Source organism: Buceros rhinoceros, unplaced genomic scaffold (genome assembly GCF_000710305.1).
Source record: "Buceros rhinoceros silvestris isolate BGI_N320 unplaced genomic scaffold, ASM71030v1 scaffold11401, whole genome shotgun sequence".
In the NCBI taxonomy this organism is placed as follows: Eukaryota; Metazoa; Chordata; class Aves; order Bucerotiformes; family Bucerotidae; genus Buceros; species Buceros rhinoceros.
In genome coordinates, this window is record NW_010392542.1 from 24,182 (window position 1) to 40,817 (window position 16,636).

The window sequence follows — 16,636 nt, forward strand, 5'->3', positions numbered from 1 at the left end:
CAAGCCACTGCTATGAGTTCTGTATTCACTGCAAAATTATTATCCCATTATTATAACAAAACAATGAAAAGCACTCTCTGAAAAACAAGTTCACATTGATTTTAGCATGACCATTAAGCAAAGGGGCTATAAAACTTTCTAAGAAGCCATAAATATTTACGATAATTGATAATTTACTCAGACGAGGGAATTAATGGTGTGTTGATAATTTGCGGAATGTGGTAATACAGGACTGTATGTTGGATCTGTCGTTGCTCAGCATTTCATTAATGATCTGTAAAACTGGGAAAACTAGACATCTCGTTGCATTCAGACAATACTTAAGTGGCATTGTGAATTCAACAGGAAGAATAAAGACATCAGATTGTTAAAGCAGATATGAGGCACGGTAAAGTGACGTGTGATGTGGTTAAGGCATGGTAGAATGAGATGTAAAAGCCAGGAGTTAGGGGTAAAATTAAAGAAAAAGGAAATATGTCAGTTCACTAAAAAAACCGCTACTTCCACACAATGAGAGATCCACTAGGAAAAAAAAAAAAATCACCACAGAAAAGGCACTGAAGGTCATCTTTTTATCACAAGAGATTTAAAATCAGCTCTTACACATGAAACTTCTGAGCACTGGTACTGAAAATCCAAGTATTGCCTAACGAGGGTTTCCTTAACGCATTCTTAGTAAGCGAGAGGTCATGCTAAAGTGTTGAAGTGTGGTAATTAGAAAATCCATGGAAACCTCTCACCACAAAAAAAGAATGAGTACTGAAATACATATCAGAACCTTTGCAAAAGCAGCACGTATACCACTGGACCTGACAGACTTTAGAGGAATGAATCCTTGCGAACAACTGAATTGCTGATTTTCCATCTGATTTCAATGATGTGGTAACTAGTAATATAAAACTAACTCTGATAACTGTGTGTGCACATACACACGTCCTATCAGTCCCACAAAAAAAAAAAAAGAAGAAAAAAGAAAAAGATGGGAGCAGCTGTCCCTAAGGGTGCTCCTCCTCTTTGTTCCATGAAATCCTACACAGGTTTTGTCGAGATACAAACAGTTGGAAGAAAACAGAACAGTCATTTCCTTAACTGACTCAGCCTTCTCTGGAAAATTTTGGCAATGCCTAAAATGTCAACTGAGATGGGATATTTTCAGACCTTGCTGTCAAAGCAACAACAGACAACACTGCAATGGGAATGCCACAGAGCTGTTGCTGCAGTTGCAACAGGAGGACAGGAAAGAGCCATGGTAGTATCTCTTTCCCACTGTTTTGGGGAATTGCCCAAAACCCCATGAAGCTCATCTTCCCTTTCAGGAACTAAAAGAAAAAAAATCTGCTGTTGCCTGCTAATTTTGTCAACCTTGAGGATCACACATTAGAAATGTGCTCAGAGGAGAAGGTTCAGGTGCCAAGATATTGCTCCTGTTAGGTAAAAGAAGGACCGCTTCAGCTCTGTGCCTATGGCTTCACCTCTTTTCTTACGTAACCGAGGCATTTTTATCTTACGTGCATATGCAGAAATACATATAAAACATATATAAAGAGACTACAGTAAAATTATGGAGGTAGCAAAATCAAGCTCTCAGAAGTGAAGTAATGACAAATTTAAGGCTGTTCAAGCATTATGCATTACCACGTTAAAAAATAATCACAAATTACTCTTTGAAAGGACTTTTTCAGTGCTTTCTTTGGTGCTCAAAGCACACACATGGAGAGGTAGAAATATGGTTGTGCATAACAAGCTTCCCTGAACTCTTTAGGATAAGGCAAACTTCCAGCTGAAATGGATCTAACAATCTATCACCATTGTAAAACTATGCTGTAAAAAACATATATCTAGGAGGAAGTTTTGGGGAGATTGTGACAAGTTATATTTTTGATTGCTAACTCCCAATTAGAAAGCTTCTGGCCCAGCAGAATAGAGCTTTTCTGAGGTCATTAATATCCTTTATTAATCTGCATAGGAATTCAAGCCAAAGGATGAGGCCATCTGATTTACCATAAAGTGACCATAGCAGGTGGAGTGTGATGCTAAAGCATCGTTTCCATTATTTCATCTAAGTGTATTTCTTCCCATGAGGAACTCTCATGAGCAGAATTTGAACCTCCAAAGAAAACAGGTAGAATACGAGTGCACGAGTGTGAACACACATGCACGTGCTGGAGCTCAGCAAAGCACAGAGTAAATTTAGAATAATAGGAATATTAACAATGAGTCGCCCCTCAACTTCTGTTTACATCAGTGTCAAGTGACCAGATTAGCTGGATTATTAACAACACACTCCCTACTAAGCTTATTACAGCATATTGTCTGTTTTCAGAGCTCAGGGAAGGTAAATCTGAAATGTGTGTGTGTGTTGTATTTTTTTGTTCTGGTCTACTCACAAATAAGACCGCACCGCTGAAAACCTAACCCATGATGTACACTCTGGAGGTTAGTACTGCTAATAATGCAAAATGCATTCTCTCATTTGAGCTCTGATTTCTGTGTTTAAATGCTGCAGATTTACTCCTTCCCAACTATGAGGAGAAAAAATGCATGGGTCTTGGTAGCCAACAACATATTTGCACAAAGATCATTAATTCACAGGGGATTGTATATGAAGGGTTAACTAGAGACCAGAAGATTAACAATTTTGATAAACTATTTTGACAGAATCATCTGGTTGGAAGAGTCTCGATCATGGAGTCTCACCATTCACCCTGCACTGCCAGGGTACCTAAACCATGCCCTTCAGTGGACAGCTACTGTCACTACAGTGATTACAAGTAATTAAAATGTGTAATTACTGTTCTTTAGAAATCAAACAAATCCTACTAACTCTATTTCTTGCCATCTAGATTCATTACTTCATGTTGCTCTGGCACAGATTTTAAGACAGAAGTTCTAGCTTGGGATGTATATACACGTATACATGTGTGCACATATGCGTGCACATGTGTTTTAAGTACGGGGAACATCACTGAAGCATTTGATTAAGGAGAGAAATTGAAAAAAATTACAAGAGTTCCTGCGTAGATAAATGATAATATTAACCTATGAGCCTTTTAAAAATGCAATGGAGTCAAAAAAAATTACTGTACCTTGTTCCAATATCCAGCCAGCTTCCATAATCTTTAACCAAAAAGAAAAAATGCTAGGAAGTAAAACAACTTTGATTAGTACATCAACACTGCACAATTTCAAACAGAAAATTAGAAAACGTGTTTCGGTGTTTATTCCAAGTTTCTAATTTCCCAAGTACAACAAGGGCAGGACCTTTCCGGGAATGCTCATTTGGACCAAAGTGAAGAATAGTCTAGGAGTCAGAAATAGATTTAACGTGCAAATAGCAAATAGCTTGCAGGGATCTGCAGATTACCAGCTGAGAACTTTTGCAATAACAAAAGCCAAGCCACCTTATTGTTCGAAACAACGGGTTCCCAAATAATGTCTAGCACCAAAGAGAAGGCTGCATATTGTTTTTTCATGGAATTCCACCACAAATTTCTTTGTGAACTCTGGCAGTTTCCCTCCTGTAAAATGGGAATAATGTTGGGAGAAGAAAGCTTGTCTCTTAGTATATCCCCCAAATTCTAGCTGGTAGCCACAGTGATTCAAGAACACAAACCAGTTCTCTTTAATTTTTTTTCTCCTGTCAACTTTCTCATTTCCTGATATACACACAGCTCCTGCATACCAAACCTCTTTATTTTGTTTTGTACACCAAGTACTTATCTGCTAATTGTTTTAAACCAGCTAAACCAAACTAGGAGAATACGTGAGACAGAAGATGTGCATACACTGGGGCTTGCTACACACCAGTACATGCCTGCACTCTTCTTTTGGTCTAGTTAGACTGATTTCATTAGTGAAATGCCATGAGTGTGCTTTACTGGTATTTTAATCCTTTTCCTGTGGAAGTTATCAAAAATCAGATTAGTCACACTGATTTATTTGAAACTACACAAAGCTATACCACCTCCATTTCTCACTCTACAGACAAATTAGTCATTATTTGGTTTTTTCTCACTGTTTTTCCTGTCAGGTGAGATCCACAGATCACACTGTACAAGGAAATCACATCGGGAATGCCTACTCCAAAGGGACACAACAAAACCAGCGTGTGCAAAGTGAGAATACCCACTCTAACTGCTGCTTTGGAAAGGTTTCTGTTTACCTTGGGATACCCAGGGGCACTGCTTGCTGCGTTGAAGACAGTTTGAGGGGGCAACAAAAACTCACTTTTAATCTGTAAAAAATATGCTGGGGTATTGCTCAGCTTTGGATTGTTCTAGGTAGCCCCATTTGTGGACACAAGCTTTCTGAAGGTAACATTTCCTAACAGATTATTACAAGGGCACGAAGTGACTTTTGGGATGCTGCTGATTTCCTGGATTCTGACAGCTCTAACCAAGCAGGTAGGTAATGCATTTCTCCTTTTCCTCTCTTTTTCAAGGCAAGGTGGGGTGAGTTAAAGGTTCAAAATTCCTGAAAAATTAACTGAATTCTGCACTCAGCTAAAAGTGTTATTCTTATTTAAATGCCTCCTAGGAAACTGATTGGAAAGCACATGAAAAACTCAGAATGGTAATTTACTACTTCATTTTTATATAATTATTACGAGAACATTGCTTCTTTCAGAAGCATTAATTACATGAAATTCAAAGAACAGTGATTGGAGTTTTATCTCTAAATTATGCTAGGATTTCAATTCCATTCACTGCCATAGTAACACAATCTTTGAAGTCTGAAACAAATTCAGATCTCTCTAGATGGAATTAGGCGAACCCTCTGCTTCTTGATCTTATTTGAAGAGAATGTGCAACAACAACTTACCAAAGCCATAATGTCTGAAATCACAAGAACAATGAGGAAAAGGCTGCAAAAAGAGAAAGAAAACAAAAAACCCAGACCATCAACCTTTGTTTACAGCCACAGATGTTACAAAGCTCATTAAAACCCCCATAAAGAAAATAAAATACTATATTAATTCTCTCACTTGCCTTTCAATCACCCAGATACATTGCAATATATTAGACAACAGTTAAAGCATATGACTAGGATATCTGGCATTTGTAATCCCACCCTGCTTGAAAAACACATTTCACATTGACAGAGTTTCAGTTTTGCAACAGAGAAACCTAACACAGTCAGTTAGTGGAGAACAAGAGCATCTCGCAAACAGTGCCTGTGCGTTCCCGATGCAGGGAGCATATGTGCTGGTTGGGTCAGATAAAGCTGATTTAGATGTTTCAGGATGGGCTCAGGAGTGAACAAAGCTGTTTGGCATAGGCAGACCTGAGGCAATCGGTCCTATCCTGACAACCACCCTGCTGGTTAGGCAGCTGCCACGGGAGGTGCGCACCCCCCTTCCAGGTCTCTGGGTGCCTGTACACTGCTCTGGGAATGCCCAGCATTTAGGTGATGTGCTCCCAAAGCCAAGGGCCTCTGTTAGGTGCCCAGTTACTTCTGGAAAGTAGGCTGTGACAGGAAAAGGAACCATTAACCTAACCTTCTTTTCATTATCCTATGTAAATTCTAAATTACATGGAAGCAATTGCTATAACTGGTTAAAACTAGCTTCTAAGCTAATGACACTGAAGCAATGTTGCAAACAGCTGACCCATTAACAGAAAAGTCTTTAACTAGACTACAGTTAATTTATCAGTATCACCATCATAAATCCACGAAAATTTGTTTGGGAACGTGTCCTGCTGCAGCACTGCACAAGCATGGACTGGGAGGACACCCCTACCAATGCCTCCTGATGAGGAAGCTTCTGATACTGCCTAAGTCAGCTCTGCTTCATTAGTAAATAAGGATGCAACAAACCAACTGTATCTCAGAAGCACTGAAAAAGTCTTCTCTCCACTTATCTACGGCTCAGACAGGATGTTGCACTCTTGTAGCACCTAGGAGGTGCTCAACTAGAGGGCTGTTCTCACAGGCAAGCTCCAGGAACATACTCTGATAGAACATTCCCCAAGAATAAAAAAAAAAAGACAAAAGTCTTTAATCTGTAAACGGAGAATTTAGGAGCGATTTGTTCAAATCAAAAAACCCTAGTTTTTGCTCTTCTGAACCGCAGGAAACCTTTCACAACAGGACAGCACTAATTTCAGGGCATGTTTATACACTGCGAACACAAGATTGTCTCCTGTGAGGGCTTAATTTATCTAGGAAGGGCAGCAAGAGCAATAACACGCAGCACAGACTTCAGGACATGCTGACAATCAGAGCACAACCTCTCCAGGGATCCTGGGCGCGTCCTGTGGTTTCTGCCTTGTTCCCTGGCTGACGCTGTGGCAGAATCACCACTATTGTTACCTCAGCACAGCTAACTGAAGCCGGCACAAATACCAGCTGGAGTTACAAACACAAGCTCATAAAGCAGCACAGACATACTCATGGTTTAAGAAGGTGATACAGTTTCCCCTCTCACACACTCTGATGCACATTCCATAAAAGCCTGCAATATCACCAGCGCTGCCAAGGCAAACATTCACAAGTTAGGAAATGCTGACCTTCATGATGCCTGAGCCCTAGAAATGGAAATCGCTAGCTGGTCTTCTGAGCAGCCCCAGTTCCTCAGCACAGCCCTGCTCTTGTATAAGCCTCAGTGAGGGAGATGAATACTCTTCCTTGGGAGTCCAGGGACAACCCAAGTATGCTGCACGCAGCTAAGGCAAAAGGGATGGTGAGCCTCATCTGCTCTTTCAAAAACAAAAAAGCCAAATTTTGGGCTGCCCTGTCCCTCATCAGTACCAGATGGTTTTGTATAAGGAGTGCACAGGCAGTATGAAAACAAACAGAAAGACAGAGGGCATCCGTGACAGTGAGCAAAGGCAACTTCCTTCCTACTCAGCTGAGCAGTATGCAGGACAGAGTCCCTGTGATCCCCCTGGCACCAACAGCAAGACTTTCGGTCAACCCCACACAACATCCCATGGTAACAAACTCAAAATCACATGGCTGACAGGGATTCTTCTCTGTCTAAGCGCCATCTGTAATCTCACAAGATGAGCAGACAATTCAGCCACGTGCACTGAGTCCACTGAAAGGGGTAGGGAGGGCTAATAGTTGACAAAAAAAAAAAAGACATTTTGAGACAGTGAAAAGCATGAGGGTATTTCAAGCCTGGATACAGCACTGAGGCTGGGCACCCATCTCACATTCTCTCTGAAAGTCTTTAGAGATGGGGAAAGGACTGGCAGCCATCTAGTACTACTGCATGGTAACACAAAGGCTATTTGTGGTGAGGTCAGTGCTATAAAGCTATAACTGGTTACATTATAAATAGGTTATTTGAAAATATTATACTATAGGCAGAGATGCAATATAAAACAAAAACCAGGCTTTAAACTCTGCTCATTTGTCTACATTATGGAGAAAGAGTATTCCTTCTGTGTATCGTCAACAAAGAATATTAAAAACCTGATTGTTTCAGACAGGGCCAACACTCCATTTATACTCACTTATCACTTAAAAAAGAATGCCTCAGCTCATAAAAAAATCACCAGACACAAACCCAAACCATAATAACTAATAAAAGTAACAATGTGATTTTTTTTTTTAGATTTAGACTGTAATTTGGCAAATCTGAATTCTTGCAAAATAGGTTGGAATTTCTTACTAATGCAGACATATAGTGCTTACTGTACCTCTTAGAAGACAGTTGTGTTGTGACTTGAACAGCTTCGAAAGCACACGATACCGGAACAAATGGGATTATAACCTGTTTGAAACACAAGCTACATTTTGGTTTACAGCCATATTTACAAAACAACCTGGCAGGTTGTAGAAACATTTTCCTGGTTTTGACGTTATCACAGAATGTGTATGTTACAAAAACAAAATATTGGCAAGAAAGGGTAGAAACTCATTTTGCAGGAAACACATTTTATAAATGAATAAAACCCCCTTTCCCCAGTGATAGCTGAACTGCAGTGAAATAACCCATGAGGCAATGTGGAGAACTATAATTAAAACCCATTAATGATCCTCACTTCATTTATCCATTTGAGCACTAGAGATAAATACTTCAGCTAGGCTACAAGACAGAACTATTCAGATCCAGTATCTCCTGTGACAGGCTGCAGAGCTCCAAGCATAATAGGACAACCTCATCTCAACCACAAAAATATCCGAATATAGAATGTATTCAGTAAGGCAAGGATCACACTGCCCCACCAAAGCCAAGTCAAGCAGATGTAAACAGTTCAGTAAATAAAGAACAAACCAACCAAACAAGTTAGAAATATGAATGTTGTCTTTCGGCCTTTCCAAGTTGACTTGTAATCCTCAAGCTAGTGGTGTAAATGCAGTGCTAAAGCCTGTCCTCTCACATCCAGAAGGTTTGCATTATTGACTTATGTCCTGCAGCTGAACACACAGAACACCTGTAAACGAAGGCTGCTTTCTCTGGGACAGAGGCAGCAGAAAGGCAGAGGTAGGAAATACCGCTTATTTAGCAATAACCCATAAATTCCATGTCTCCCTTCCTGTTTGCCTCTTTACCCCTCCAGCAGATCCTTTACTTAAAAATTAGGAAAGAGCTACCACACCTTGCCTGCAAGCAAGAAGTCAAATCCAATCTTTAATAGTCTATTAAAAAAAATATAAAAAATAACATTCATAGTACAATGACAACCGAATCAGTAGAGCATTCAAAGCCTATACTTAATGTAATGTAGATACAGCTAATATAATATATATGTACATATATCCTCAATGTTTCTGCGGATATTATGCTATAGGGAAAGCTTATAATTTTAAAAATAATTCGAGTCTTTCCAACATTTAAAATTTCCATTTTAATACAATAAACTGATCTAATGCAGTTATATTATACTTCCATGCACTTTAGTCTCTCTTTTGGGAAGCAGAAGGATCTGCCTCCAGAAGATTATAAAGGCTGACAGCTTCACAAGGTTAAGGAGGCTAATGAAGCTCAAATACATACGTGTGTTTTTGTAAATTGCAAAGTACCGACTGGTGTGTGATATGTTATTCATTAAACCGTTCTGCAAGAGGATGTCACTAAGGCAAGCTTACCAACCTTCAGCACAAGCAAGCCTCCCATCACAAAGGGGCTGAATACCGTCAAGAAACAATAGACAGAAGCAGGATCAAAACTAGAGAAACATGAAAAAAAGACATTAAAACATACCTTCAAAATGGCATTTCTCATTAAAAAAACCCAGAGCATTGAGTTACCCCAATACCACACTGTGCATATAAACATTTTTAATCAAGACTTCCAACTTCTCTTGCTCAAATATTAGCAGGAACTGCCTGCCCCACTTCCTTTTCTTTACAATTTTTCTCTGCTTGTGCCTTTCAAGGTGCCGTGCTGTTGGGAGCAGCCGAGCTCTCTCTGCTCACACTGCCAATAACTCCTAATAGAAACTGAGATGACCTCCTAACCAACAAGCTCAGGCTCTGAGGGAACTCGTTACAGAGAGCAGAAACAAAATAAACTGTTATAATTATTCCACTCCTTATTGCTTTAATCCTGCTGCCCTGAGTTTGCTAACCAAATCTACATTTAGTACACCAGCTGCAGAAAGGATTTTTTTTGAATGCTTTTCAAATCAATGAACAACATTTTACCTGTTAACAGAAGCTATGTTTCCTGTTCCAAAAAAGGCCGTCACAATGAAGAAAATCTAGATGTATTTAAAGAAAAACACACCACAGAAATAGCTGCAGTAAAGCAAAACCAGCATTTTACCCGTTCACTCCAATTTAACTTCAAAATTCTATCTTGAAACTACAAGAAGCTGACCCACTATTACAGCTTCACACTGCATTAGGAAATCACAAATATTGTCTAGCTCTACCCAAGACTTCACAGATGACTATATCAATTTTAAAAAACAGGGAATGCCTAGATAAGATGTTAGAACCTGTCTGGAGGCCCCTGCCAGAAAGCTGCAGCTTGTTTTTTCTGGGGCCCTACCTAGCAACATAGGAACATCCCTAGACCACAACCCCAGCTGTGTGCTCAAACACACATGCTTTGGCAGAAAGTAATGACATATGCGTGTGTAGTGCACCCCAAAAGAGATGGCTTTGAGAAACTGACCACGGAGGAGGTAGCTGGCTATGAAACACTAAGGTTCCTACTACTGCTCCTCCCACAGGCTTGTTGTCCAGAGGTTATGCTGAGCCTATCCATTGCAACACAGGACTCCCAGTTTTTTCTTTGCTTGAGGGAGGGAGGACAACTCAGCAGTATCTGTATAGCTGTGAGTGGTTTTATAAACCCTACCCTTTTCATCTAGGTACGACACTTGCTGCTCTACGAGCCCATGAAAAATATTTTTCTACCTCTTCAGCATATTTGGGCCCATTATAGCTCGCATCTCTTCTGCTGAAGAATGGTTTTTTAACTGCTTTCTTCCATCAGGCAGAGGCTTAGTGACGATGGCTGCTGTTGCCAGAGCTCCCCCTGGTCCTTCCACTGCTGTTATAACTCCTGCACTGGATCATTTAAGTCTCTGCACAAACGATTTGCTACCAACTGTTCCGCAGAATCGCTGGGATTCTGCATGCAATATTTTGGAAGGATTAGGTCAGCATAACTAAAAAATTATGCTTCCCAAGAGCATCACATCATTTCAAGTTTAGTAACGCAGCAGTCTAACAGCATAGCACAGTTCTGCCAGTTAAGATTTATAAGAACAAGTTCTGCAATAAAATAAAAAAATTCCAGTAAAGCACAGGTCTACAGAACCTCTGCTATCTGAATCTTCTTCTGGAAGCTCAGGCTATAAGGTCTCTCAGAACTTGCTGACTTTTGGGGCCTATACAGGAACCTTGAGACAATCTTACACTCACAGACAGGGTCATAGTTGCAATGTGACTGCTCCAGTAGAAAAGATTTCTCTTCCAATGCCACTATTTCTAAACATTAAACAGCATCTAAATTAGAAAACTCGTAAGATCTTTTGAGCAGGTGTGTTTCATACCTGGTCTCTGAAAAGGAGACCTGCAAATTGTGTATTTTTTTGAGGAGCTGAACAAAATACATTCAAGTGTTTCAGATTAAGGTGAGATTAAAGTAGCGCTACATTTAAGTGCAAGATTAAAGTAGTACCATGCTGGAGCTTTAAAAAATACCATTGGATTGTTCGGTTTTTGTTTTGGCTAATTTTTAGCATCTGACCGAAAGCAGTAGCTTTACTAAAAGTTAGCTTATTTTTTGTTAAGATCACAAAATACCAAATGAAATTGATACGTTTACATCTTTTCAGGAATACTCCAAAGCAAATATAACCTTTCACCTAGGAAATTGTTTTGCCTCCTTCCTTAGCACAGAGCTACCTTCTTAATGGGGTATCTGTCACCTTTCCTCTGCTGCAGGTTCCCAATATCCAACAGCTTTTCCCAAATTCCAGCAGCATAGACTCCATGATGTGATCCACTCTCTCAGATTTGGTTATTCTATGAACTTCAAAGCCTGTTTTTGCAGGAACCAGTATTGAGACAACTCCCTCTCAGCAATGATAACCTGCCTGCACTAGAAACCTGTACACTCTAGACTGGCTCATAATTTCTCTCCCATTTGCACACCCATCACCCTCGCTGCCAAGTACCTCTCACTTAACTGCAGTCCCATGTTGGCAGAGAAAAATGACAACATTATCAAGTCTACATAGTTTTAAAAAAGCAATAAATCAGCTGTACCCTCAGTTACAGTAATGCAAAATAACTGCTACGGTAGTGAACAAACAGCTCTTCCTCCCAAGCCCATATATATTTCTAACAGCAAAAGCCACATCTCATAAAAAATCTAGGCCGGATCCTGGGAACACGTTTCACTAAGAGTCTGCAGGAACTTTCTTTCTCACGTCATCTGCCTGGCCATGGCCAACGTCCGCCCTCCAACATGCCATACTCTAAAAATGAGAAAATGAGAATAACTTAATATCACCTTTTCCAACTGATTTGTAAAGGTTGAATGAGTTTCCTCCAGCCTAAATGTAATAAAACAAAACCAAACTGAAAATAGGACTTCTTAGAAGAAAGTTTACTTTAACTGGTCATAAGAGACCAAAGTTTTTAAAGTGGCCAAAAAGCCAGATTCCAAAACAGTGCAATTTGTACTGAAATTTTTAGTGCTTTATCTAAGAACGTAATGTATATGACCATTCTTTTGAGCAATACGAGTCAAATAATTTTCATAGTCTTCTGTTTCCAGTGGCTACCAGGCTACAGATTTTGATTGTGGGGCCTTTTGAAACAAACCCATCTTTTTCCTGGAATGCAGCAACTGGCAAAAGGATACAAAGAAGAAAGACCTGCGGACGTCATCTAGGTGAAGCTGTCGAAGCTGAGTGATATCAGTAGCATAGGCAAAGTTGAAACCAGCAAGCTGCAAAGACAGCAGAAGAAATCAATACTGAATATCAACTGATGTACTTTGACAGAACCACCATATTTCTACTGAAATGAATGAGAAATAAACCTACTTCCCTATCAGCTGTTATTAGAGTAGTATTATGATGAGTACTGCAAACCGTTCCCATATTTTCATTATACTTTAATGAATCTGCCAGGAAGATTGTACAAGTGAGATGATCAAATGAACAGCAGAGCTTCTGCTGTTATCTACACTAAAAATGAACCTCTATGCTTTAGACTTATCATCTTTTTTCATCATAAATATTCCTCCTACACACACACACAGACTTCCACTGCTCACTTGAGCATGTGGATAAAGACCCAGAGAAATAAAACACTGCAATTATTCCCAGTTGACTTATGTTGTGAGTGAGAATACTAAAATATTCTCTATCTCCTTCACTCAGTTCTCAGCACAATATCACTTGACCTGAAAAGAAACTGTCTTCATGGAGCTTAAGAGGTCAATAAACTTCTTTTCACTGGGGAAATGAAAAAATTCAAGTAATAAACATTTTCCACTGACAACATTGTAATTAAAAATAACCCCACTTCATCAGAGAACTGAGCTGGATTCTGTAATACAAGATTTACTTTGTGGCATACATTAACAGGCATTCTAGAGATGATTTTTCCAACCTAAAAACAGGAAGCAGGGATAAGCATTATTGGTTTTTTCATCTGAAACCAGAAGTCGAATGGCAGACAGGGAATGACTACAGAAACTTAATTACAGTTTACCTATGTTATTTTCATTTGCATTTGATTAATAAAGTGTTAATCACTGCTTAACACTGCTTTAATAGAATTTTATGTCAAAGCAAGGGGAACATCAGACCACCATCAGACAGGCAAGCGTCACAGATACCTTGCTACAAGATGCAAAAGATAGAGCGGGTTCTAGAGTGGAAGAGAAAGTACATCCCACAGATGTCTCTGCTGTACTAGAAACCTCTGGTTGCAATCATAGCCTCAAGCTAAGTATACATTTTTACATTCAGGTTCTTCCTCTATCACTTACAATGCTACAAAACATGCTCTACACAAAATATCATAAATACACGTACCATAAATAAAAAGTGATTCCCTTTTTAATTTCTTATATTCAGCCTTGAACTGGTGAAGCCTGTTTTCTCTCAAGTTGTAAAACTGTCTCCCTTGCAGGAGAACCACAAAACCACAGTATGTGTCAGTGCGCTCTGGCGACTGCCTTGGCTCAGGTTTCAACTCCTGGCACTTCTCCCTAATTACTGTGAGCTGCAAAAGCATGGAAAGATGTGTATCCCACTTTTCTTACAAGTGACTCTGGCCACTCCCACGGATCTACCCAGGTTCTCTCTGAACTGCACCAAGGATAGTGCATTTGGGAGAAACAGGTGAAAGCAGTGCTGCACCCCTGCCTGGCTCTGAGCATCCCACTCTGCAACCAATGCTTCAGGTCTAAAAAAATAAACAGCGTAGCCACAGTTTGTCAGACCCCTGACCTGAACTAAAAGCTAAGTAGCAATGGGAGCAGCATGAGTTTTGAAAATTGCTGACAATATACTAACTTTTAATGTGAAAGAAGTTGCATTGGTTACAAAACTCTCTCTAGGCAAATCTGAAAAGGTTCCAAGTTAGTCTCCAACTCTTTGTCTAATCAGGAAAAAAAACTCCATTCTTGATAAAGAGTGGAAGGGCAAAATCAAACTAAGATTTCTCATGTTTCCTATGCATCATTTCAGAAGTCAAATTATTTCTTTTCAGCCTCTCACTCTTGACTCTCCATCAGAATAAAAACAGAACAGTGACACGGTACTTACTCTAAAGAGTTACTGTACCTTATGCTGAATTAGCACTACACGTGACACGCAGAGCTTTGTCATCTACCGAACATAGCACTAAGTCAAACTGATTTCTTGCATTCCTAGAAAAGGCTATGATGTGGAATAGCTTCAATAACATGAATTATGATTCCCTTTTAGAAGGTCATACTCCTATTTCATAAAATAGTTGATACTGTCTTCCCAAACTGAAAGAAATGCAAAGTGTTGCTCTATGAAAACCACTTGGAATATTTATTATATCCTCAAGGTTAAAAAAAAAAGAAAGATAATGCTTGTAATTAGCCTGATACAGCTATCTGGAAACCTTACCTTTGGTTTGAGTAAGAGACCGTAGTGCTGCAGTGCTTCTTGCTCCATATTTATCCACACAAACATCAAACCAGACAGCACCAGTGGAAACAGAGCTTCATACCTGAAGAGTAACATAATTATCAAGTTATTAGTGCAGTCACTAACAACTATTCAGCATCAAATACTGACATGTTTCTTATGTTTTTTTTCTTCTTCACACAAATGATATAGCAAAGACCTAGTGGCGTTCTCCCCATACCTCAGGAGTACCCACAACTGGTTGGTTGAAGTTTAAAGCCATACAGGAATTTCTCTGAAGTGACATGTTCTTTTCTTTACTGTACACCAATCCATTGCAGTAGCTGCATCAAGGCATGCTCTAACCAGGGCTGCTAAGCTGTTCTAGCCACACCCCCACTCTCAGAGGAATATTTCTGGCTCCTACAGTACCCAAACATAGCGAACTATGAGCGTACTTATGTGAGATTAAACCCCCCAGATAACTCAGGGGTGTAGATTGTCATGGTATAATATTAGTTTCTCCTTGCTCTCTACATCTCAGTTGCACTTCATGCTGCCTCTCAGGTTTTTTTCCCTCTTTCAGGATAAAAATATTATAACACTGGCACTGACTGTGACACTAATACAGACAAGATTGTAAACATTTTCCTTTGTATTTTCACCTTCAACACACATTTATTTGTCTAAAAATAAGAACATCTTTCCAGTTAGTCTTTGTGCCTCCCCACTGGTGTAGCTACAAAACAGTTTCAAACTGGAACTAAACATTTTGGATAGACATTTCCACTTTAATTATCAGAATGACAAATAATCAAACATCAAGACAACAGCTGGGCTGTGAGCAACAGAAGTACCTACCATCCTCACAGTGGTCTACACCTGCCTACAAACCGAATGTCTTCAGCTGCGTCAGTGATAACTGGTTGTATGCAACCACAGTCTTCAGCTGGCTTCAATACTTCCACCTAACTGCACCCGGAGAGGTGCTGTAATGACCTGGGCAATGCACTGGGTTGTCATTACAAGGAACAACAGAGACTGAGGAGAGAAACACTGGGTACTTTTGGCACAGAGTGCCTTGTTTTTGCTGTGATTGGTTGTTTTGGGGTTGGGTTGGTTGGTTTGTTTGTTTTTAAGAACAAATTGTTCCAAAATTTGTTGGTCTATCTGAACATTGCAAGAAGACAGAAGAGAGCTGTGAGCGTTTAAGTGGCCTGGTGCAGAGCCATAATACAAAGAGGGAGGTTACCAGCCTCGGAGAGAGCAACATTCAGGCTTTACCCAGTAGCCAGGGCAGAATAAGGTGGCTGAGTGTCCCTGCAGACAACAGTAAAAATAGGACCAAAATCTTAAGGGAGAAAGGGGAGGCAGGAGATTAAAAGATGCTTCATTTAAAGTGAGAGTATACACAAGAGGCAGCTATTGCAAAATGTCTGCTGCAAGAGACTTTATTCCACTTCATCTGTGATTAAATCCAGAGGATAAGTGGGAGGGAAGGCGGAAAGAACAGTTCCTACACACCCCAGTAATTATGTTCTTTAGAGCTACTGCGTTGGGAAAAAAGGGTTGGCTGACACAGTGTTTTCGTCACTTACAAGTTCTTAGAAGTTTCTTTTATCCAAAAAGAAGCAAGCCCTACTCTTTATGGGGACTAGCATCCTTTTGAAAGAAAAATCCTTCCATGAAAATGTCTGAGTAAAATTTTCCCTACCCTAATTTTAGGGAGATCTGTTGCATGTTATTTAAGCCATAACTAGACACCAGTGCTGAGCAGCTGAGAGAGAAATTATTTCCTTTTGTCTGTGAGCAGAAAAGGCCAAAACAACAAAAACATCAACTAAACCAGACTTCCTTATTTTGATGCAAGATTATTTAAATACATACTCCTCTAACCACTGCTTGGTCTAGCTGAAAGAAATGTCAACAAAACAGTGTTTATAATACAAGGAGGAATATGGAAGCTCCCCTGAAATTTTATTTAGGAAACTAACCAAGGAGTTAAATGGTGAGATACAGCTGGAAGCACACGTTACACCTTTAATAGAAATGTTCATGAGATTCAGTTTCACATTTAGCCCTCGATTTTCATGTGTCAGACCAATTCA

General features: G+C 39.7%; 1 protein-coding gene across 1 annotated transcript in view; it reads right to left on the reverse strand.

Moving 5' to 3' along the window:
- LOC104500809 (GPI ethanolamine phosphate transferase 1-like) overlaps nucleotides 1-16,636 on the reverse strand; it is a 38,371-nt gene that overhangs the window by 4,297 nt on the left and 17,438 nt on the right. The window contains exons 9-15 of the mRNA XM_010144526.1: nucleotides 14,529-14,631; nucleotides 12,278-12,364; nucleotides 9,598-9,653; nucleotides 9,044-9,119; nucleotides 7,647-7,720; nucleotides 4,822-4,864; nucleotides 3,087-3,139 (exon numbers count right to left, since the gene is read on the reverse strand). Of these exons, the coding sequence (XP_010142828.1) occupies nucleotides 3,087-3,139; nucleotides 4,822-4,864; nucleotides 7,647-7,720; nucleotides 9,044-9,119; nucleotides 9,598-9,653; nucleotides 12,278-12,364; nucleotides 14,529-14,631 (492 nt within the window). The remainder of the gene's footprint in view (nucleotides 1-3,086; nucleotides 3,140-4,821; nucleotides 4,865-7,646; nucleotides 7,721-9,043; nucleotides 9,120-9,597; nucleotides 9,654-12,277; nucleotides 12,365-14,528; nucleotides 14,632-16,636) is intronic.